This window comes from Camellia sinensis, chromosome 14 (assembly GCF_055761805.1).
Source record: "Camellia sinensis isolate YWXY chromosome 14, ASM5576180v1, whole genome shotgun sequence".
Lineage (NCBI taxonomy): Eukaryota > Viridiplantae > Streptophyta > Magnoliopsida > Ericales > Theaceae > Camellia > Camellia sinensis.
The window spans coordinates 101,271,056-101,297,306 of record NC_138974.1 but is presented as its reverse complement, the minus strand read 5'-3'; the positions used below and the strand labels follow the sequence as shown (position 1 = coordinate 101,297,306).

The 26,251-nt window shown below is 38.1% G+C and overlaps 1 protein-coding gene across 1 annotated transcript in view; it reads right to left on the bottom strand.

Annotated features, from left to right (window-relative positions):
* The window catches only part of LOC114268615 (NAD(P)-binding Rossmann-fold superfamily protein), a 51,853-nt gene that overhangs the window by 19,099 nt on the left and 6,503 nt on the right, over positions 1-26,251 (bottom strand). Inside the window, exons 3-4 of the mRNA XM_028209811.2 lie at positions 11,939-11,987; positions 11,591-11,608 (exon numbers count right to left, since the gene is read on the bottom strand). Coding sequence (XP_028065612.1) covers positions 11,591-11,608; positions 11,939-11,987 — 67 coding nt within the window. The remainder of the gene's footprint in view (positions 1-11,590; positions 11,609-11,938; positions 11,988-26,251) is intronic.

The following is a 26,251-nucleotide window of genomic DNA, read 5'->3' as shown; positions in this document are numbered from 1 at the left end:
TTCTGTATTACATGTGCCATGTTTTGCTTATAATCTCCTATATGTTAGTTGTGTTACTAAAAATCTTCATTGTGTTGTCATTTTCTTACCCACTCATTGCTTATTATAGGACTTGACTTCGAAGAAGATTTTTTGCAAGGGGTTAGGGGTTTGAGCGCGATGGGCCATACTACTTCGAGGATCCACCGCATTCTCGTCCTATCACTTCTAGCCTACAAGCACCTGTGTTACCTAAGTCGTCTTCATATGTGTTTTCTTTTCAGATTTTTAACTTTGTGGCATGCCCATTTAGTGTGACGACCCCCAACGTGCATATTATTCTTATATATTATTTCATTGAGCATAATTGCATAATTATGCGTTTAACCTGTTCTTATATGTCTGTTTATGGAAAATCTATCTAAGTGCTTACTTTGAATTGGAAATTGGCAGCCGAAACAGATTCAGAAACCGAAATTGATTAGTTCAATAGGCTAATTAGAATATTTAGGATCATATGGCAAGTTTGATAAAAATTTGATTCGAATCAATATAATTAGAATAAATTAATTAGAATTGATTAGAATTAAGCCTAATCCCACTTGATTAGTCTAACCTAATCCAACTATATATATGTTATATGAACTTGATTAGCTAATTTTGACATCAACTTGGCTGAGATTTAGAGAGAGAACGAGAGAGAGACTTCCACTTTGAGAGAGAGAACTCAGAGAATTGTAAAGATTTGAAGAAGACTTGAAAAAATTAAGGTCCTAACCCTTGAATTCAAGCTATAGGTATGGAATTCACCCATAATTCTTGTAAATTATCCATGAAGAAGTTGAATTCACTTAGTTTATAAGAACATTTGCATGAATTTGAAAGGAAAGAGTTAGAATCACCATGAATTTAACGAGTCTGAGCTAATTGAGTACATGCATGCATAATTCAATATTTTCAAGCTTAATTCTCAACAAAATCCTTACATGCATGATGTTTTACTAGCTATCTTTGAAGGTTCTTCATGATTTCACACTAAACATCTCATATGAACATGATTTGAAAAGAAAAGAGTTGAATTTAACCCATGCATGGAAAGAACTTTGAATTTGGAGCCTTGTTTTGAAGAATTGAAAGAGAATTTGAGATCATGGTTGCTTAATTTTCATGAATTCACGTTTTAAAAACTGTTTCTTCATATTCTCTTGAGCCATGCAAACTTGGGAGTTGAAACTCATGTTTTTAAACTTCAAATTCAATTATGGAAAACCCAAAATTTGTGCACTTCGCTCGAGCGATGAAGTTGTCGCTCGAGCGCACTTTGCGTGTATCCATTATTTTTGCAGACACGTTGCACATGGCTCGATAATTACTGCTCAAGCGAACCCACCCTTTTATACCATATGGCTCGAGCGCACAGTTCGATCATCCAGTACTTTTGTAGACAAGCCACACCGTTTAAGCGACCAAAGGTGTGCTCAAGTGAACTGCCCTGTTCTCAGCATTTTTGAAACACACCCCCATGTGCATGCTTTCATCCTTGGGCATTGTTTAGGCATCTTTGGGCATTGTTTAGGCATCCTTAATAGGGAAATGAATTAGAAACACATTAAAAGGGAATCAAATTATAGAACATTTGATTGAGATTTGTGTTTCAATATGTGTATTGTGTAGTTGGACGCCCGAGGCCTAATATTGATTTAACCCATTGTGAGTAATATCTTTATAAAGCTATCTTCAAAATGTATTTTGAAATTGTTCAAGATTGGTATTTTGAATTCTATTTTGTTATCTATGAATGAGTGTCCCTTTTGAATTGTAATCGTGGTATCCATTAGTGAAGCCCTTGCCCGGGAAAAACAATACCGTGGCCCTTGCCTGGAAAAAACAATACCATGGCCCATTGGATTAATTGAATTACAGATATCTCTGATGTTAGACCTTGATGGTTCAAATTGAATTATGAATTATGAATTATTGAATGACCTATCATGGTCCCACTGGATTGACCCTTGTGGTCCTTTTGGCTTCGACACATTGTCTCTTATCACTCTATTGGATGTACTACGTAAATTGAATGGTTGATTATTGTTATCATAAAGAAGAGACTGATATGATTGTGTATTCTAATGGTTTGCTTATTGACATGAATTGTTCCGAAAACGAAAGATATGTTTTGTAACATGCTGGACTTCATTCATATAAAACCTTTATACTGATATTACTCACTGGACTTCAGCTCACCCATCTCCCTTATATATATATATATATATAGGTGAGCAAACGGGACATCAAGTTTAAGGCCGCCTCGGTGTCTACCCCTGTGAAACCATTTTGAAGTGCCTCTGTGAAGGGGCATGCTTGGAGTCAAGCTTTGTCAACCCATCCTTCGTTTTGTTTTGTTTCTTTTTGATGTTTTGGAAATTTTTATGAATAGTGATGTATGAGAAGTCCAACTTTGATATATTATATGCAAGTTTGAATGAACTTCAAAGTTTTTAACATTTATGATTTTGGCATGTATGCACCGCTCAATGGACTCAGTTATATTTCTTTATTACTTCCGCTAAGCCCCATTATTATATTATGGTTGTTTTTTCATTGAGGCCGAAGGTAATCTGGGATTACTGGCCAGTCATGACCTAAGCCTATAGGGGCAGGTTTGGGTCGTGACATTTAGGACATGCAAACTATAACTATTTATGTGTAATAACCCGACCCTCCTATATGCTTTCTGGTATACTTTCTATCTCTTACTATGTGCACTTATCTGGTTAATGTGAAATTTCATGGGAAATTAAGTTTAATTATGTGAATTACGCCGAAGGTAATCTGGGATTACTGGCCAGTCATGACCTAAGCCTATAGGGGCAGGTTTGGGTCGTGACATTTAGGACATGCAAACTATAACTATTTATGTGCAATAACCCGACCCTCCTATATGCTTTCTGGTATACTTTCTATCTCTTACTATGTGCACTTATCTGGTTAATGTGAAATTTCATGGGAAATTAAGTTTAATTATGTGAATTACATGGTTATGGTTTTATATCTGTCAACTATGAAAAATATCTATTACAATTGTGACGTTTGGATCAGTGATTGAGAGCCTTCGAGGCTTAATAATCTAAAATTGACTTTATAATTGTGATCAACATGAATTTTAGATCATAATACGAATTTTTGTAAAAATTTGATTCGGAACGATTAAATTGATTAATTTTGGTCAAGTCCTATAAAACCCTCTTAAGCTCCTCACTGAGCCACTTGATCTATCATAAGAAAAATATCTCTTGAGAGAAGGAGAGAGTGTAGAGAAGAAGAGCTAAGGGAGAAGAAGTTCAACAAGGAAGAAGCTTGAGAAATTGAGAGGAAGTATAGAAATTTAAGCTCAAGTTAGGTTCAATCCACCTAGAACAACTCCCCACTCGAACTTGAATAAGAATTTCTTTTGTGTTCTTGTAAATTAGGGTTGTGAAATAGATCAAGTGTGTAGGAATCAATTAGTTGAAGAATACCTCTTGTATTTAGTTGATTTGGAATTATTTGAGCTTTTTGGAGGGGGGATTACACTTTATTTATAGTCTTGCATGTTGAAATTCATCCATGTGTTTAGATGGTGATATATATATATATATATGTGGAAGACCAAATATAGCTACAAATTTAAAGGAATTGAATTGTGTTTATGAGTTTGAAGGAATTAAAGACTTAATTAAGCTTATGATTCATGTTAGTGTAGCATTATATCATTATATTGTGCTAAATTCCTCTATTTTGTGCCTTGAAATGTTGTAACCTAGTTGGGTGTGTGCCTTGAATCGGATTGCACAAAACAGGGGTTCCGACCGCACGTGCAGGGCTCACAGCCGCACGTGTGGAAAACAGGGCAAACCAAAGTTGAGGTACTGAAATAAAAGCATGTGCGGGGGAGGATTGCCGCACGTGCAGCCCACCTTTCCGCACGTGCGGTGGACTACCGCACGTGCAGCCCATGTGGAAGAATTCTATCTACTCCGTTTCCTTTGTTTGACCCCTCTGAGATTGCTAAAATGTGTGTTTGAAGCTTTTAAATGCTTATAATTAATTGAATGTCGAACGAATCGAATATTGATTAAAAAGGAAAATAGACTAATTTCTGAACTGCATGTGTGTGTAGGTCACATACAGGACCGTCACAGCACTGTGAGTAATAGTAGTGTAGTGCTATGATTCGTTTACTGCTACTAGTTATCATTGGCGTTCTGTTATGCATAAGTAAACTATGTTTCCTAATGGCGAACAATTGGAAAACTTATATACGTTATTGAGCGATGATATCATATCGTTAAGGACCAGAGGTCGTTCTGTTTTGTTATTGCTAGGCCTGAGGCCGTTCAAATATGATTTACAACTCAATGGTAGCCCTAAGGCTAAGGGAGGTGGTGACATGCCGATGTCTCACCGACCTTAATATGATTCGAATTGATTCTGATTCATGGCCTAAGGCCAAGGGAAGTAGTGTACATGTCAATGTTCTACCTACCCTCCAGTGCTCTAGACAGCTGTTGATATGTGGGCTCGAGGCTGTTCTGTATAATAGTGGGCCTGAGGCTGTTCTGCATTAACATTGGGCCCAAGGCCATTTTGGAAATGACCACAGAACAGGATCTGATATGTGAACCATGTACTCATATACGGTGTAATTTATGTTTATTCACTTGAATTACCTACATACTATTATTCACTGAGCTTTGCACACTCCGTGTTATGTCTATCTCTGTAGGTAACTAGCTCGGACGTCAATCCTAGTCCAGCCTTAGCAACTTTCTTTTGTCAACCCCCGCTGTGTCCAAGCAGTTAAAGCTCATTCTTTTTGCGGAGTTCCTTTCATAGCTTTTGACTTTGGCCACTAGCCTTTTGTCAAATGTAGTTAATCATATACATCCTTCACTCCCGATGCTTAAGTTATGCCCCCAGTTGCGGGGTTGAGACTATGTATATATGTCTGTATATAGTTGTCACTTTTGAATATGTCTGTATATAGTTGTCGCTTTTGTATATGTCTCTTTATGCGTTAAGTTATATGTTGAAATGTTTGTGATCCTGGCATGTAACATTAGCTCAATGGATGTCATCTTAAGTTAGCAATTGCTTTCGTTCAGGCCCCATATTGTATATTTATGGAATTCTGAATCCGTTATCAGGTTGGTCATACCCAAACTTTTAGGGGCGAGTTTAGGGTGTGACATTATGTTTACTTTTTTCATTACTTAATAAAGCTTGCAAGGACGATCAATTTCATTGTGTTGTTTGTGAATTGTCTAAACATACTCGTACTACTTATATTTCTCACATATATCATGCCTCTTATATGTTTGACCTTGTCCACTCTAATATTTGGGGTTACCCTGTTTTGGCTTTTTGTGGGAATAGGTATTATTATGTGGTATATGATGACCTATACACTAGGCTAGATAGTAAGGAGGGAGAGAAGAGGGTTTACAAATTTGCTAAGATACGGGAGAGGAAAACAAGAGATTTTAATCACGTAAAGTGCATCAAGAGTGAGGATTCTAAGGTATTGGTGAAGGGTGATGAGATTAAGGAAAGATGGAAGAATTATTTTGAGAAACTATTAAATGAGGAACATGGAGGTATGACAATAAGGAAAGAAATAGCCAGTAATACGATAAACCAAGACTATAGGTTCTATCGCAGGATTAGGAACTTTGAAGTAGAAATTGCACTTAAGAAGATGAAATCAAATAAGGCTTTAGGACCTGATGATATCCCTATTGAAGCTTGGAAGTGTTTGGGTAAAAAGGGAGTTGGTTGGTTGACTAGGTTGTTTAGCAAAATTTTGTTGACTAGGAACATGCCAGATGAGTGGAGGAAGAGTATTTTAGTGCCAATCTATAAGAATAAAGGTGATGTCCAGAATTGTAACAACTATAGAGGAATCAAGCTAATGTGTCATATAATGAAAGTGTGGGAGAGGGTGATGGAACGCTGATTGCGAGATATAACAGAGGTGTCAGAGAATCAATTTGGGCTTATGCCTGGTAGGTCAACAATGGAAGCGATCTATCTTTTGAGGAGAGTAATAGAAAAGTATAAAGAAAAGCAAAGACACATTCATATGGTGTTTATCGGACCTTGAGAAAGCATATGACAGAGTGTCCCGGGATATAATATTGTGGGTGTTAGAGAAGAAAGGGGTGACAAAAGGATACATTGACGTGATTAAGGACATGTATGAAGCGGTGATGACCACTATTAGATCGCCAGCTGGAGAGACAAATGAATTTCCTATCACTGTAGGGTTGCACCAAGGATCTACCTTAAGTCCTTATCTTTTTGCTTTAGTTATGGACGAGTTGACGATAAATATTCAGGATGACGTGCCATGGTGCATGCTTTTTGCAGACGATATTGTGGATGAGACTAGAGAAGGAGTTAACACAAAGTTAGAGATTTGGAGAAAAGCTCTTGAATCTAAAGGACTCCGAATAAGCAGAACTAAGACAGAATACATGGAGTGTAAATTTAGTAACAGTAACAATGAAAGCAGAGGATAAGTGAAGATTGAGAACCAAGAATTGCTTAAGAGTGAACATTTTCGTTATTTAGGGTCGATTATCACAACAACGGGAGAAATTGATGCAGATGTGGCCCATAGGATTAAGGTGGGATGGTGTAAGTAGAGAAGTGCGTCTGGGGTATTGTGCAATAAACGAATACCCACTAGACTAAAAGGTAAGTTTTACAGAACAGCTATTAGACCAGCTATGTTGTATGGGACGGAGTGTTGGGCAACCAAGAAACAACATGTAGATAAGATGAGTGTGGCTGAGATGAGGATGCTAAGGTGGATGTGTGGTAAGACTAGACAAGACAGTATTAGGAATGAGTGTATTCGGGAATGGGTAGGAGTAGCACCGATAGAAGATAAGTTGAGAGAGAATCGTTTGAGATGGTTTGGTCATATTCAACGGAGACCAATAGAGGCAGTAGTGAAGAGATGCGATGCTGTAACGGTAGATGGAAGTGTTAGGGGACGGGATAGGCCTAGATTAACGTTGACTAGCGTTTTAAATAGAGATATAAATCTACTTAATTTGACTAATGAAATGGCCTTTGATAGGGTCGCGTGGAGAAGAAGGATTCATGTAGCCGACCCCATTTGATAGGACTTAAGGCTTGGTTTGGTTTGGATAGGTATTATTATGTGACTTTCATACATGATCACTCTCGGTGTACGTGGGTTTATTTCCTTAAAAAGAAATCTGATGTGCTTTGACTTTTTATTCAATTTCTTGAAATGGTCAAAACCCAATTTCACACTGTTGTGCACAACATTCGTTCTGATAACGTGGGGGGGGGAGGAGGAGGAGTACATCTTTGATGCATTCCGCTCCTAACTTAATCAGCAAAGAACTTTGCAACAACTTATTTATACCTATACTCCTAAACAAAATGGGATCATTGAACATAAAAATCGTCATATTTTGTCTATAGTCCAGTGTCTTCTTTGTGGGATCAATGTTCCCAAATCTTACTGGCATATGGTTGTACTTACTGCTGTTCTGTTTACCCAATTAATCGGACACCTAGTTGGGTTCTACACGGGTTGGCTCCTTTTCAATTACTTCAAACAACCACCTTGTTATTTCCCTTAGTCCCCCGTGTATTTGGTTGTACTTGTTTTATTCAAGATCGTAGTCCTACTTGAACCAAGTTAGCTAACTAGTCTCTTAAGTGTATCTTCTTGGGCTATTTAGCCCTCTCTAAAGGCTATAGGCATTATGATCCCTTGTCTCGTTGCTTTTACATGCCGTTTTAAAGGCTATAGGTGCTATGATCCCTTGTCTCGTCGCTTTTATCATTCTATGGATGTCACATTTTGTGAAGATATGCTGTTTTTTGGTTCTAGCCCCTTTATTGCAGGATTCTGCCTCATGCACACCGCCTCCTACTACGTCACCGAGTGCTCATCCTATTCCTATCTTTGATTCGGCTACGAACCTCACCTCAGCTTGTATTTGCACCTTCAAGTCCTACACGATTATAGACACTCTCTCGTCGCCCTCGTGCTCCCCCCCTCCCCCTCCCCCTCCAGTATATTCTTCGCGCTCAGGCCCAGGTACTTCCTCTCCTCTTCGCTCAAGTACTTCCTCCCCTTTTCGCTCCCCAACCCCTTCCCGTTATTCAACCCATGAACGTCATCCCCCAGATCATTTTGATTGGCTTAATAGCACTAATTACCCAATTTCCCAATTTTATGTTATTATGGACTTTCAGCTTGGCATAGGTCTTTTCTTGGAAAACTTGAGTCAGTTTCCATTCCTCGGTCTGTGTCTAAGGCTCTCCAGAATCTCCAATGGGTTGCGGCTATGCAAACTAAAATGGCTACTTTGGAGCATAATCACACCTTGGCACTTGTCTCTTTACAGTGAGAAAACTGTTGGGTGCAAGTGGATTTTCAATGTGAAGTACTAGGCTGATGGTACAGTGGAATGCTACAAGGCTCATCTTGTTGCTAAGGGATTTACACAAGTTCCTAGCAAGGATTTTGGGGCTACTTTTGCACCTGTTGCTAAATTGACCACTGTTCATTTGTTTATTTCCTTGGATGCCTCTTATTCTTGGCCCCTTTATCAACTTGATGTCAAGAATAATTTTCTGCATGGAGACTTACTTGAGGCGATCTACATGGATCCTCCTCCCAAGTTTCAGGCTGAGAGGGAGTATGCTGGGAAGGTATGTCGTCTGCGTAAGTCTCTCTATGGCTTGAAGCAATCTCATGGTTCCATCGTTTCAACTCTATTATCTTACCCATGGATTTTGTTCAATGTGCTTCATTCGCCATCTGCCTAATGGTCGATGTATTATCTTGTTGGTTTATGTGAATGATATAATTCTTACAGAAGATGGCACCTTCAATATTGCTCTGGTAAAACAGGAGCTTAGTCAAGCCTTTGACATCAAGGACTTGGGTCCTCTCAAGTATTTCTTAGGGATTGAAGTAGCTCGTTCTCAAAATGGAATATCATTGTCTCAACACAAGTACCTTCTAGATACCAGTATGATGGGATGCAAGCCTCCTTCTACTCCTATGGATCCAAATTTGAAACTTTCGACTGAGTATGGTGAGTTGCTTTCTGACACATTTCGATACCATAGATTGGTAGGATGTTTAATCTATTTGACTAATACCCAACCAGATTTGACATTTGCTGCAAGTGTGGTTAATCAGTTCATGCATGCACCTCGTACTGCTCACCTCGATGTTGTTCACCGCATCTTGAGATATCTCAAGTCTTGTCCTGGTTTGGGTTTATTCTTCACTACTAGGATTTAGACAGGGTTGTCCTACTTTACTGATGCAAACTACGCAGGGTCATTGACTGACAAACGTTGGACCTCTAGGGTCATTGATTACTTTCTATGGTACTCATCTTTTGTCATGGAAAACAAAAAGCAAGCTATCATTTCTCGGTCTTCTGCTAAAGCTGAGTACTGAGCCATGGCTCATGGGACATGTGAGTTACTATGGCTTCAATCCTTTCTTACTGAGTTAGGCTTTGAAGAAAATATTCCCTCCAAATTGTTTTGTGACAACAAGTCTGCCATATTACTTGCTTCTGACTCTGTGCTTCATCGGCATACTAAGCATATTGAAGTTGACATTCATTTCATTCGGGAAATAGTTAAAGCAAGTATTGTTTGTCCCTCTTTCCTTCCATCTTCTGATCATACTGCGGACATCTTCACCAAATCTATAGGACCATCTCTACTTGAGTCTTCCATTGGCAAGCTGGGTTTGGTCGATATTTTTGACCCAGCTTGAGGAGGAGTGTTGAAATATAGAATAGATTATATTTAGGAGATCCTGTGATTTGTATAAATTACGGTTATTTAGGAATTTATTATGTAATTAATTATTTCCTTTTCTGTCTATATTTTGTATATCATATATTCATTATATATAGACATGGCCTCACCCACATTAGGGTACGCCAATTTTGTACAAGTTTGAAGTTTCTTCTGGGATTAGGAATGAACAAATTCTTAAGATGGTAGGGTTAGCATGTATTGAGGAGAAAATGAGGAAAATTTGATTAAGATGCTTAGGGAATGCACAACAAAGACGGACAATTACATCCGTTAAAAAAAGTGGTTACCTATATTGAGTAATGTTAGGAGACAAGGGAAGCTAAAAACACAAGGGTTAAGATGATAAAGAGAGATTTGTTACCTTGATCGAGCAAAATGGTGAATAAGATTCATGTAGCATGTATTGAGGATAAAATGAGGAAAAATTGATTAAGATGCTTTGATCAAAATGTGTCAATTCAGTTCGTGGAACTGTTGGGAACTAAAAGTTAGCTGAACTTTAATAGGGCTTTTGACCACTTCATATTTTCAGAATTGTGAATATACTCTGCTCACTAAATAATTGGGCTTCTGCTTTATTTTCTATCCTGTTATATTTAAAGTTTGAACAGACAGTTCAGGTAGCTGCTCCACTATATCTGATTTCCCTTATTTATCTATCATTCCCTCATTTCCTGCATGGTCAATTGAATTTGGCTTATGTAGATCATCACTACTGGTGTTCTATTGTGGAGCTATTGAGTTGTCTCATGCCTCTAAATACCTTTGGGATTTTTTTCTTTTCACATTTAAACTTTCCATTCTTGATTGATGCATATGTATGGGTTTTTGCCCCCCTTGGATGTCCATTTCTGGTTTAGATGGTTTCCTTCTATTTATTTGGAGGTTTTTCCCATAGATAGGTTCTATACTTGAATACCTGATTTTACTTCTTTAATATACATAAGGAGGGGCTGATACGAGACAAGAGTGTACGAAGTTTATCATCATAATACCGTGCTCAACCTGAAGTCCTTGGCAGCATGCTTAAAACCAATTACGTACTTTAAAAAGATGGGAATTGAAAGAAAATAATAGAATGAGAAGTCTTTAAAGAAGTAACAGAAAGAATGTACTAAATGGAGGCAAAATAGATACCATACTAAAGAAGTAACTGAAATGTTTCAATACTTTCTATTATAATATTTTCCAATGGAAACAGTGAGGAAAAAAGATTGGGAACGATGTGGCAAATATGAAATAACCCTTTGACAAGACTTCCAAAATTGTTTTCCCTCAGCTGTTAATAAAGATGCCACCATTGAGGATGGGATGCTGACTCTGTGGGGCTCACATCCAGTGGTGTCTATTGTACTTCATCATTGAGATCAGAAAAAGACAACACGAAGTATTTATCAAAAACAAAATAAAAAATAAATAAAATAAAATAAAAACACGGAGCAATCTTTCGAACAGCTTGTTGCATTGTGTAATATAGATAGGATTGAGATGCAAGACAAAACATGCTTAACACATTCCTCAAACTCAATAATGTCTCGTGAGGCTGATTTAGAAATCATGATCACTTTTTACCATGTTTAATTGCTTCCCTAGAAATGGAAGTATACTTCTTCAAATATTCAACAACGTGAACAGAATATTTGGAACAATTTCCAGTTCTGGACATCATAGGTTGGCAGTGAAGAAATTATACCAAAAAAAAATACAATTAAATTGAAGGTGTCCAACTTACAAGCTGCAGCTGGTTTCTCTTCAGATCCACAATGTTGGCCGAGCAATATTGAAGGCATGCCCCCAACATGAAGAAAAAAAGTGTTAGTTTACTGCACAAGAAATACTGTCTAAATAGCAAAAACTGTATCTTATATATATACACAGACACACTAAAACATGCATGTGCACACACATAACACCATAAAATTCAAAATCCAACCATCATTACAATCTCAGGTGTAACTGCTACAGGGAATATTATCTTTCTTTAAAGAAAATTCAACATTGATCTAACTCATAGAAGAATATTTGAGTCCAAATGAAAAAATAAGACCTTTGGTTTATTGTTAGCTAAAAATCAAATCACCTTGAAGGACATGCTTCCCTGCCTTTAGCATCCTCAATGACATATCCACCTGCATGAATTGGTTCACATGCAATAGACAGTGTTAATAATTAAACTCATGATTTTATGACTGTTCAAAGCATCTTAAAACTCATGGACCAGCATAAAGTATAGAGGCTGGAAATGGAAGGCAGAGTGCTGGAACTAAAGCATGCTCTCTCTCTCACACTCACACACACACACACATTTATTTATTTATTTATTTATGTAATTTCTGTTGGTTTCAATTCATAGTTAGAACTTACGCACTTCAGACAGAATGATCAAGGAGTACTTCACCTTCAAAATGACAGGACCAGTTTGAGAACTGCCTCCACTGATCATGTAGCCAGCTTCATTTGCGTGGTACACAAGGTTTAGATTGGTTTGATTTATCATTGCAAAGAAAAATTCTTACAAAAATTTTCATTGGACAAATAAAATACAAAAAGGAGAAAGAAGCAAAAAAGTTATCACTCTATGTCCACTGGAATATCTAAAGTAGTAGGTTTGGCCAGCAGTTTTCCAGTTTTGCATCATACATACTATAAGAAACAGAACCAGCAAGGAAAAGATATCATAGGAATCTTGTTCATCGAACTCTGTGAATTTGGTGGATTGGCAAAGGTTTACTGAAACACTAATTTTATTTTATTTTATTTATTTTTAAACAGCTGAAGCACTAGTTTTATTACAAAGCCAAAATTCTTAAGAGAACTTGTAGTGGGTATTAAGATGAGCACTATTATGGGATATTTTAGTGCTTACAACACACACATCTTTGCTCAACTTCAGCAACTTAAGCCTAATAAGCACAGACACTGCTGAGGAGGAGCCATGTCTGTCACTGTGTCAAAGTCTCATGTGCCCAACACCAACACTTCTAGGAAACTTCTAGAAACATGTTCGACTCTTGGTGAACTTGTTTATAATCCAAAAATAAAATTTACAATATTAGAAATCCCTAGCAAACATGTGACAATGAACAGGCAATATGGTGTGGAAAAACCTATAATTGAAGACTATGCTACAGGGACTCGCATACAATTGTCTGGTGAGAGCGTGAGTCAGGGTATTTGAATTCAAAAATGTTTAAGACCCCTTTTCTCCCTACCCCCTTTGACCCCCTTTCTTTTTTGATTGGTCACTTTTTCTTTTTTTTTTCTTCTCCTCCAATCACCACCCGCCACGTGTGTGTGGGGATAGTGGGGGTAGAAGTTTGAAGGGGTCTAAATCACTGCTGATTTGAATTATGTGATCTTCAAATCCAGGGACAAAACCAACTGTTCATATTTTCAATATGCTTCATTCATGAAATAGTATTAATGTGGCTACTTCACTCATCAAAGAACAACTGCATCATGAAATGAACATCATGAGGTAGTCTTACAAACAATTACACAGTAAATTTGGAACTAGATATTCTTGTTGTTTCAAGCAAGACGTGTAGAACCAGAGCCAAAGACACAAAAACTAGCGCTCTGAAGAATTATCAATCAATATTCATTTTTCATACACAATCCTTACATACACGTAAGTATGTATTCCATAACCAATAAGGAAATTAACAAATAAATAAAGATACAAGCAAAATCCTAATAAAACTAAATCTCATAAAAATTCTAATATTTTGGTTGATGCCTCTTGCACCTAACCATATGTCTTTATTCTTCTCCTTCATTGATCCCCATCAACATGCCGAACAACATATTAATACATAAATGTTAAAATTTACCATCACCTACCACCAATTTACCATCACCTACCACCACCTACTCCTCACCTACTACACTCACCCTCTCCTATATAATGAGCCACTCACCATTTGTAATAAATATATCAATCAATATACATCAATCAATAATAATACATCAATTTATTTTACATGGTATCAGAGCTAGGTTAAGAACCTAATATTTTCGTTCCACCGGCGGGCGGCAATCTCGCCTTGGCCGCCCGCTGGACAAACCCAACACAGACCAGCCACACATAGACACCATTCTCTCTTCTCTCTCTAACACAAACCCAGCAGCTCACACACACACCCATCACCTCTCTCTCTCGGCAACTCTCTCTTCCGGAAAACACACAGACAGCGTCACTCACCTTGACTGCTTCATGTTCTTCTTAGGCCGAACCTTCCACCAACAAAAAGCTTCCTCCTCCGGCTGTTCCTCCACCTGCACTGCTGCTGCTCCACCTGTTCAGGTTCCGGCCCCAGCTCCGCGCAAGAAGCCAAAATCTCCGTCGTCGTCGCCGTTGGCAGTGAGTCCTCCGGCACCGCCAACGGCAGCACCAGCGCCGACCAACGGGGGGGCTACATCGCCTTCACCGTCTGCTCCCGAAACGAGTGGGGTGGAGAAGTCGTGGTCCATGGAGAAGATGGTCAGGAGCTTGATCTTTGGATGGTCTCTCCTTTGTTTGCTATTCTGAGATGACAACACACAAAGTTCCAGTATCAGAGATATTTTTCTATCTTCTGTTTCATTTACTTTTTCTCATCAGCTACCCACGTGATCCCACTAACCAACACTTTAAACTCTCTCTCCACTCAAGCACACCCACTATTTTGCCAACTTTCTTTCTTTTCTATATATATATATTATATCTCTTTTTCTTGATTGATATTATCCACACATTCCACGACAACATTTTCCACCCACCACATAACCTTTGCATCTTCCCTTTTCTTTTTTTTTCTTTTTTTTTATTACTTTAACCGTGGCCAACACACCCACGTGACCCACTCTTTCCCTTTATTTTTCCTCTTTTTTTATTTTTTTTTTCATTATTATGTCTTTAACACAAAAAAAAAAAAAAAAAAAAAAAACCAAAACAAAAAAAAAAACCCAACGACGCAGATGAACTGCCAACCAAACTCAACCTCATTTTATTCATGTCGGGGCTCACCCCGATCACCATACAAAAAAAAAAAAAAAAAAAAAAAAAAAAAAAAAAAAACACACACCAAAACAAACACATCCACAGGCGGGATTTTTCTCTACTCTGCCGCCGGTCTCTTCTTCTTGCCTCCGTCCTGGCCGGCCCTTGACAGTGTTGCCTCTGTGTTTCCCACTCCACTGGGCATGATCACTACTCCCTGCTCCTCCACTGCAGCATATGGCGGCCCTCCAAATCGGAACATAACGGTGGCCTTCCGCTTCAGCTTCTTATTTTCCGCCTTTAGCACACTTATCTCTGCTCGCGCATCCTTATACATGCGTTGGAGCAGAGCCAGTTGGGCGTTTAACTGTTGCACCTCATTTGTCCTGCTCTGCAGCCGGTGCGACAAGTTTGTGACCGCAGTCATGGTTTCCACACATGACTTCAGAGTATACTGATTGGCCTCAATATCAGTTTGCACCGCCATTTTTTGCTCCACCGACCGCATCGGAAAGTTCAACGGAGCAAAACCAGAGGTGTTTGGTTGAGGTTCACTGGCCACCGCACCAGTTATTTCTCTTGTGGACTCGTTCAGTTCTGGAAAGAGCGTGAGCAGACCACGGGACGAGGAGGCCATGTTCTGGGTAGCTGGACGGGAAGAAGAGGCCATGTTGCTGAGTGTTTCAGAGACGGGTTGGTTACAGAGTATTACAGCGTTTCTCCCTCAGCAAAGGAAGAGTTTTTTCAGAGGATTTTCAGAAGTTTTTTGTCTGCCTCAGCCTCAGCATCAACCTTGGTTAAATAGCCAAGGCAGCCACGCGCATCATGCGCCGCTCGGCGCTCGACGCCAACCTGGACACACCTTTTGATGGCACGCCTTTTGATGGCACGCCTTTTGATGAATTGGGCACGCCTTTTGATGGCACGCCTTTTGATAGATTGGGCACACCTTTTGAGGGTGCGACTTTTTATGGGTCCGACAAGACTCTGTAAACTGTCCCGACATTAATTCCGGTTAGCTCCTTCATGGGTCCGACAAGACTCTGTAAACTGTCCCGACATTGATTCCGGTTAGCTCCTTTATGGGTCCGACAAGACTCTGTAAACTGTCCCGACATTGATTCCAGTTAGTTTCTACAAGGGTCCAGCAAGACTCTGTAAACTATCACAACAACTGTCACCACATTGTCTGCTACAACGGTCCGACATGACCCCATAAACTGTCTTCTACATCGGTCTGACACCGCCATCCAGTGTCCTCTACACCGTTATGACAAACCCATACAGTGTCCTCTACAACGTTATGACACCACCATCCAGTGTCTTCACCAATGGTCTGACACGACCATACAGTGTCTCCTATCCTCTTTTATTTTTATGTATTTTCTTGTTTTGTTACTCTCTCCAAACTCAAGTTGGTTAGTTTCTATCCTCCTTGAGTTTGCGGGGGGCTGTTAAAATTTACCATCACCTACCACCAATTTACCATCACCTACCACCACCTACTCCTCACCTACTACACTCACCCTCTCCTATATAATGAGCCACTCACCATTTGTAATAAATATATCAATCAATAATAATACATCAATTTATTTTACAATAAATACTCCATGCATTTACAAGTGTCCATGTAAAACAGATTGAAATTGAAAACAACATTGAGGATTCATAACTTCATATTAAAATAAGCATAAAACTTGACCACAGGTAACATCAAAGCAAGATGCATAAAGGGTTTATCAAAGGACTGGAGATGAGAGGACAGAAGGGAATTGTCAATGGATGTGTGCACACATTTCATGTCGTCGTAGTGTATTTCTCTACACACAATAGGTGCTTAGCAATTATTATGGATCATAAATTAAAAGTTTTATTCTGCAAGTTACATTCATAGAATATTAGTTTTTTCAATCATAAGGTTTTCCATGGCCTTGTTTTACTTTTTTAAGACTCATCAAATTGGCTTATTAGTATTATGTCATTGCTTGGGTTTGTGTTCCATGTATGTCTTCGTGTTTCAACAGCTGAGCTATATAAGTTCTGGATATATGAGAGAGAGAGAGAGAGATTAATCTTGTGGAGCTCAATATAAAGATGCAACATTATACAAACAGAGCAGGAGATGAGCAAGATTGTTTTTCCTATTATAACATCAAGCCTATCCCAATAACCCGGACAAACTGCACAAGCTGCCAATGGTTTTAAAGTACCAACAAAAACTCATGTCCATCATTTATTCACACAAATTAATTTCCTCAATTATATATCGATAACTAAACTAACCTTAAAAGCATTCCATTATTTTGTCACTTCTGGTATGCACTTTCTAAGAACAATACAAATAACAAGCTTAAATTGACATCACAATTTGAACTCAGTATGCAAACTTATGCCATTCAATGGCAAAAGTCTTTCAAGTGCTTTGATATTGTCCGTACCAAAAATGACACACCAATGTGGAAGTTGAATGGTCACAAAAGAGATGCCACACGCGACTAGAATAGAGAGTTTTTTATTGGCACCGGGTGTTCGGGTCAAAGCCCAAGTAATACCCAGGGGTGCACAGGCTCTTGGCAAAGAGTTTCCCGCAAGTGTACCACGGTTAATTCAATGGTTTTCCTTCAGTCCGAGGGCCCCAAGGAATTGTTGGCACCTAAGAAGTTTCGATCCCTGAACCTTAAATATGAATTAGAAAAGAGAGATTTTGCCACACTAAAGTCTTCATACACAAGAATTAATGCATTGCAGAAAATTGAATAGACCTTGCAACAGTTTGATAGACCTAATAGTTAATTTGGGAGGTCTTTTAGTGAGTACAATAGGCCTTCAGAGTCCAAGGGGAAGTCCTTCGTGCTAGGCCTCATAACAGCTTGGAGTGGGTCTTAGGTAGTGTCATGGGGTGATACAGAGGTGCAACAGTAACACATGTCATTACGATGTCGGTCATGATCAGTGGATAATTACAATATGGGTCAAGTAGCTGGCATGTAAAAAAAATAAGATGGAAACCCCACTAACTAACCACTTCAACAGGAAATGGGAGCACAAAATATGAAAGTTAGGTTATGGGTAGATATCAACAATGAAGCACAGGTACGGGTATGAGTACTGATACTGGTACTGGTGCGATACGGGTACGTCGATATGGTAAAATTTTAAAAAAATAAGGTATGGGTACGGCTTAGTACACTTGTAAAAAAAAAAATTATTTTTAATTTAGATAATGCAAAAATTAATTAAATGGTTTAATTTGTTAAGGTCCAACTTATAATTAACATTTAATGCCAAAAGTAAAGGTATAATCAAAATTAAATGTCAATATATTAAATAACTTACAAACCATAGTTTAATTTTAAAATCATACTAAGCATAAAACAAAAAATAAAAAAGAAAGTCTAGTGAAAGGAGTTTTATCTTTGTGGTAGAAGAAAATATTGTTTCAATTGAGGTATGGTATGGCTTGGGTGTATACTAGGTACGCCTGGGTACGTCAAAAATTAAGAGAAAAAACTTGTGGGTACGTGTTTCGTGTACCCAGTATGTATGAAGAAGTACCATACAAGGTACCATATGCCGGTAAATACCCGGCACGGGTACGGCATGTTTTTCGAAGTACCCATGCTTCATAGGATAGCAACCACTATCTCCTAGCAACTATATTTATAGGATATATATCCATGCTCCCCAGTCAACAACATTTAGGAAAATTTATCATTATTTTAAGGGTAAATTGCAAATACTTCCCCTAAGATTTACGAAAAATTATAGACTTTCCCCTTTAGTTTGAAAAATTACCGCTACGAGAGTTTGTCTTTTAACTGAGTTTAACAAAAAAAGAAACTTTACCTAATTACCCTCTAATAACAAAACAAAATTACCTAACTACCCTCATCTCCTTCCTCTCACCCAAACCCACTCTCTCCATCACCACCATTGTGATAGCCAGCATGCATAGCACATTCATGCATTCATTTATGCTAGGAAATTCTTTTATTTCATGGACATAATGCATATGATATGTTTGCTATGTTAGGACTTGGGCTTTGTTGAGTTTGAGTAGGAAACCTTAGTAAATTTGAAGAACTTGAATAAGAAACCTAAGGATGGAAAATTAAGCAACCATGAAAAGTTAGGGAAGTTGTTTGAATTGAAATATTGAATGCCTAGGTAACTTAGAAGACCTTAAGCAAGGAGTTTAATGAACTTAGTCTAATGAGTAGAGCCTAATGAGTACTTCATCAAAAATTAAGTAGTATTAGCAAAAGTAAAACAAGATTACCTTAAGCCTAAGTAGGGTTAATTAGGCTAACCAAGATTAGGACTTAAACGAGGTTAATTAGAACTAAGCCTAGTTAACTAACCTAATGAGATAATTAGTAGATTAACCTAATCTACCCTACAAATTAGGAAGTTGGAGAAGGTTGGAGAGAATTTGAGAGAGTTAGAGTTCATGAGGGATTGCAAGAAGAACAAGGGAGAAAAGAAGGGAAAATCAAAGAAAAATTCAAGGGAGATAAGATTTGATCCTAGAAAACCAAAGAAAATCACTACAAGGTAAGAAACTCAATCCTCTTCCCTAGTTTGATATCAAAACCTAGCTAGAAATTCATTAGCAACAAGTTTTGGAAAGATTAAAATGAAAAGAAATGGGAAAGTTTGAAAACAAGAAAAAGGTTTGAAGATTTGATTGAAAAATTGTGTTTTGAGTTGTTTTTGTCATAGGTTTGAGTTATACAAGTACTATACCATAAACCTACACCATTTTCTTATACTTAGGAGCCTTCAAATATTGTCCTAAGATGTTGAAAAAAAGGAATAAAGAGAAGTATTGAAAAGATAAGAAATAGGAATTGAATCCTATCTTTTGTTTGTTGTAATCCTAGAATTACGTATACAAATGAGTTTTTATTGATTCTACATCATATATATGCATGTTCAGATGTTAAGAACCATGTTTTGGACCTTAGAAGTGTGAAAAATGAATTGAGAACCTCAAGAACCGCAAAGAACAAGCAGCAGCACCTTACCCAGATTTTCCCGCAGGTGCGGCACCCCAAACCCAGAACCAAAGTTGCAGACTGCATTAATTGCACATGCAGCCAGGGTTCCGCACATGCGGCCCTGTGCCCCGCACGTGCGGATTTCAGGGCTTTTGCCCGTTTCGTTTTCTTTTCGATTTCTTCGACCCTCAGACACCCTTTTTTGAACCTAATTAGAAGTTGAATACAACTAGAAACCAATCAAAATTAAGATTAAATATAAATGGAAAACCCAATTAAAGTAATTTGGTTGTTATAGCTTTATTTCATCGGTATTTGTATTCTATTGTGTAGGTCAAGACCATTAAAGAGTTTTGTCAAGCACGAGTCATCTGTGGGTAATACTTCAATAAAGTTATGTTTGAAAAAGTGTTTTATAAAAGTGAAAAGTGCTTTGCTTATGAAATGTTTATTTTATTCAGAATGAATGAATGTTCCATATTTCTATGAATCTAGTAGTGGCATCCTTTAGTGAGGCCCCGCAATTGGGGGATATAATACCATGGCCCTTTGATTATATAATTTGCAGAGATCTCCCTTTGACAACCATGTATGGTTGGATAGTTACTCTATTAGATGTACCATGTTATCTTGTTTTTTATTATAAGCTATTCGTATGAATTATTCGAATGCTTTGAAGTTATGAACTGGAATAGATCTTTTACAAATGTTTGGAACTCATTCATCCACCACTACCACTTTACTTTGGTATTATTCACTGAGCTTGGCTCATTCTATTATATATATATATATATATATATGTAGGTGATTAGGAGGAGGAACATTAATAGAGGTCTTGGACCCGTTTCGAGTCTCTTTTATTTTCTTCTTTTGTTCTTTTGTCTTTTCTTTTTGGAGATCGAGTTTGGAAGGACGAATTTTGTATGTAACGAGGTTTGTACTTTGGAATATGAATGTTGTACTTATATTTTTGTCTATGTACATTGGTGTAAATTATTAAAAAGATAAGCAATAAAGGTTGTTTGTTTCATTTCATATTACTTATGCACTGCTCTATGGACTTAATAATAAATGTTCCGTTGTTTAGCCCTATATATATGTTAGTCCATTTGAGATTTGTTAAGCAGATTTGTTAAACCAGGCCTTTGGTAATCATAAATTACTGGCCGGTCAGCACCCTAACCTCTAGGGGCAGGTTGGGGTCATGACAACCATACTCCCCACCATCAGCCGCCACACGATCACTATCGCCTACCTTCCACAACCACTCCCTCACCCACTTCCCCACCTTTCCCATCACACCCCCCTGCCCACCCATATACTCCTTAGCCATTCCCCACCCTCTAAATTTATATATATGTACAATGAAAATAGGCAAACCCCATCCTAATCTCCCTATTTCTTTGATCTCGGCCACCATCACCATCTTCAGTCAATGCTTTTGTTACAAAAACCACAGCCAACTATTCTATAGACCCAATGATGTAGTGATTGTGGGTTGGCAACAATTTCTTCAATCTTTTCTCATTCTCTTCCTTTACAAGTTGTGGTAGTGGCGTTTGGTGGTGGTTATGAAATTACTTGGTTGATCATGGATGGCATAGTGGTGTTGAAGAGAGGCCAGGAACAAATTTGAATTTGGATCCTGACATATCGGTGGTTTTTAACCATAGGCATCTTCCCAGGAAGTTGGTGGGATCATTGTGAATTAGGTTGGGGTGGCTGGTGGTTTTACGATCCCATAGAAAATGCTTCTTTTATACCTTGAGTATTAGCCACATCTCGTATTCAATCAGTAATTATACCCCTTCTTCATTCTTGGACCTCTCTTTTTAATAATGTGACTCTTCCATGTTGCATCTCAGGAACCTCTTCAATACAGTCCTAATTACCAACTCCCGTTCATAGTTTTGGTAGAAATGATACAAGAGGAATCATTCTATAGCGATTCGTCATTCTAATGACTAACATATCTATGATTCCTTTCTCCTAAATGAAGCAATAGGCATTGGTCCATAGAACCTATAAAAAAGAGATGGTTGTGGATGAGTGAAAAGGTACCATGACATGGAGTGGGGAATATCTCGAATCTCATGTAAGAAAATTAAATGGACCTCAAGGTTTTGCCAACGAACTGAAGGACCTCCTCGAGCACAGGATAGGTAATTGAGTAATAGAGCTAGCTTGACCTCCTCGAGCACAGGATAGGTAATTGAGAAATTAATGCTCCGGGTCAAATAGAGCTTACTTACGACCATCTGCCTTCTGTAGTGCATATTAGCTTGGCTACACTTAATAGGCCGGTTTGGCTTCCTTTGATGGTCACTTTCCTTACCTTACCCCCACTACATTCCCACTCCAAGCTATGCTTGCTACGCAAGAGGCATTCGCAATTTCCTTCTACATGGACGCTCTAGAGTATGACCCGAGATGGGAAAAGAAAGACTCTTTTCTCTAGCGGGCTTTCTCGTAAAGCCAAAGACGCCACAAGCCAATTTACAACTGTTGGGAAGGAGACATGATCAACAGAACCTAGTTGGATCCAGACTTGGATAGTGGCGCCTGCCGCCCATTCCTAACCAGTTTCGGAAAGGTTCGCTCATGGACATCTATCTTTAGTGGTTCATAGGTGCCGTATTGGATCAAGTAAGGGGAGCTAGAGCTAGAGCTAGAGCTAGAGTAGCCCCAAGCCCATATAAAGTAGTCAATCTACTAATAACAAAGGTTGCAAATACATGTCCACCTGTTTATCTATTACCATAAGGGGGAGCAATTGCAAGTATCAAGTGTTGTGAGAGCTTTCATTTAATTTTTTATTTCTCCATATATAAATTCTGACCATCTACCCATGTCACCACCAATTCTCTACTTTTATCTTCCTTACTGAGTAATTGGATCAAAAAATACCAAAGAAGCATAAGATTCCTGCATGGACCTACCAATGCCATGGCAGCCTTCTCTATATCCATAATTTGAACACCTTTGATTTTGGGTTTTATCAACACGAGAATGTGTGGTTTTGGGGGGTGGAAGTGATGGAAGTGGGTAGGGTGTTGCTTGGTGGTAGTGGCGGAGGCGAGAGCATCGAAAAGGTAGGGAGAGCGGGGGGGGAGAGAAAGGGGTGGTAGTGGTTGTAACGAGGCAATTAGGTGGATGTGGAACGGTTTGAATGATTGCCTGAATGTAACAAAAGACAAAAAGAAAAAGGTCAAAATCTACTTTACCCCACTAGCATTTTACCCTTTATAAAGGCCACGTACCCACCATGTGATTTTGAACTAAAGTGCTACCATTACAATTTCCTTCTAAATAGACGAAGATTGTGCTACACACGCTTGTTTAGAGAGTAGGGAAGATTATTTCTTTAGTTAAAGTCAAATATCAATGTGTAAAGACGTGTACCATTTTTTTCATCTTTTACCTTCAAACTTCAACCCAAATCCTAAACCTAACTCCCCTACCAATCCCACCACCCCCTCCAGCCACCTCTCCCACCACTTCCCCACCATTGCCTCCTTCCCCCCTTGCCACCCTTGGCCCCCACCCCCTATAGTATGGAAATGATCAAATAAAAGTTGGCTCTATGCCAAGCCGCACAAAATCACCTTCTACAAACACCAACAATATCATTGGTTCTTCAAAACTATTGTCCCGCTAATCCCAATGTAATAGGATCTTGCGTTGATAATTCTATTTCATTGATTAGTATGATGAATACTTGATATCTAGTAGGAAAACGGTGGCCAAACTTCATTGCCATTGATTTTTACCAAATGAGTGACGATGGGGAGACCCGGAAGATGTGGATGAAGCAAATGGACATCTAACTTGTAGATGTCATAATATTGCTTATTAGGTAAATACGACATTTTACACATGTGATGCACCTATTCTCACCTCCACCACCAATCGAAATATCAACCACAAGCGGATGAATATCTGAAGGAGAACCAACCAATGATTCTGTGATAACAAGCCAATTCATCAGTGTTGGTTGAACTATTTTGAGCACAATTCTCTTACTATGTAATTTTTCCAAAAAAAAGTGTGATCAATTGGAATGTAAGCCATCTGTACACTCAAGCTTGATTGTTAATGGAATGCCTATTGTTTGGAATTACAATATATTCACACAAATTATTTTTATAGATATTAAATCCTTAGATGCATGCATAGGTACATATGTACTTTCCAATTCCATTCCTTAGACTAAGATATAATAGTCTTCATTGAAATTCGCTCATTCTTGAAACCACTAAACTATTTCTTGTTTCCAACCTATGTATATATTGTGTGTATGTATATATTATGCGTATAATTAAATAAAGTACATAAATTAGAAATTATGTTAAAAAGTTAAAAATTAGATTATAAAATTAAGGGTATTTGGGTTAACATGCAATTTAATTAGTAAATATGGGATTAAGTTAGAAAATAATGTGTAAACAGAAGAGAGAGAAGAGAAAATAGCTTAGGAGTATTAAGGTCATTTTCCAACTATCATTACCAAAGTTAGCATTGCATTTTAGACCAAAACCACATGGGGGATGTGTGGCTTTTTTTAAAATACAGGCATACCACAGAGGGATACATGGATATTAATTGTAATATTAATTGTACTGATAAGGAGAAAAAGAAAAAAAAAATGAAGAAAAAGAAAAAGAAAAAAAAAAAGTATTGATGCTAATTAAATCATTAATTGACACTAATTAATTTATAATGAAAAAATGACATAATTTTATACTAATTGATACTATTAATGAAAATAATAATTTTTGTAATACTAATTATATTAACTTTTATTAATGAAATAACTTTTTTAAAATTAAACTTGAAAAAAATGACAAATAATCATTTTTATTTCATATAAGGGCAAAAAGAACGATTACACAGCAAAAAGTTAATTTACAGCTTATTAACCAAACACTACTCTACTGCTTAAATCCATAATCTCACAGCTGCACCAAACAGGTTAACAGCTTATGTTTACAGCTATAAGTTATAATCTGTTAAGCTATAATCTATAATCACTTTTTCACAGCTCTACCAAACAGGGCCAAAGTAGATTTTGCCACAAAAAAATTTATAAGACACATTAGGAAATCCCATTGAAAAGCTTGCTGATGCAGAAAGCTTAAAATATTTCACAATGAATTAAATCTAACATATCATAAATTGGAAAGTGTTAGAATGTAGAAATATTTCATATTTCATCCTTTTGTATATTTAGTATCTTTATTTATGCCTTGGAGTGCTCCTGTAATTATGCGAATGAGTTAATATAAAAGAAGATGAGATATCACTCATACCTTTAACCTTTCTCTTCTCAAAAATTACATGGTATCAGAGCCACTATGAAACCCTAGAGACCACAGGATCATCACACCAGCTGCCGCCACCAGTCGCACCACTACAGCCTCTGTCTCTCCACCATAGCACCAATAGCAGCCTCCGAGGGTTCTGACTCTTCCCATCGTAGTCAGCTTGTCTGTCGGGGGGCCTAGCCGCAGCATCCTAGGGCTTCGACAGCACCCTAGGGCTCATCGGGGCCTCCTTATTCTCAGCCATGGTTTGTCGGCAAGTTGGAGGACCAGTCGTGGGTGTCTTTCCTCTCTTCTCCGACTGTCGATAAACGCCAAGGAGTTGTCGGTGGCTGGTCTTTCACTCTCGTCAGTCTGGGTTGCTGTAAAGACTTTAATCTCTCTCTCTCTCTCTCTCTCTGTGTTTCTCAGTTTCGCATCATATAAATTATTTTTCCTCTGTATCTCTTTTCTTTCTTCTTAAAAAAACAAAAAAAAAACAAAACAAAACAAAACAAAACAAAAACAAAAACAAAACAAAAAATGTCCTCTTAAATTCTTTTTACTTTTTGGTTCTAGTTGTTTTGTTCTCGCCTCTTCCAAGTTAGTGATTAGACCAGTGTTTGTTTGTGAGGGTTCCTTAGTAGAGTATTCATGGCAGAATTGACTAGTGAGTCTACTACTTCGCCGTCTGCTCCTCATGGAGCGAGTCCTGTTTTGCCTCCTACTATGAGTGATTCTCTCCACTCTGGCCAGAAAATCACCACCTCTCTCTTTAATGGTTAGAATTATCTAGTGTGGTCGCAGAGTTTGACTATTTTTCTGAAGAACAAAGGGAAAATGGGACATATTGATGGGCGTGTTCAGCCCCCCAGTATCACAGATCCGGGTTATGATTAGTGGGAGATTACCAATTCTCTTATCATGGGTTGGCTCATACATTCCATGGTTTCGGAGATTGGTGAGGGATACTTGTCTATGGACACAACACAGGATATTTAGGAGGCTGTGGCCACTACGTATTCTAGCAAAGGCAATTTTTCCCACACTTTTGAGTTGCGTCGCTCCATTGACCAGTCTGTCTAGGGTGAGAGGCCTATCCTCCAATA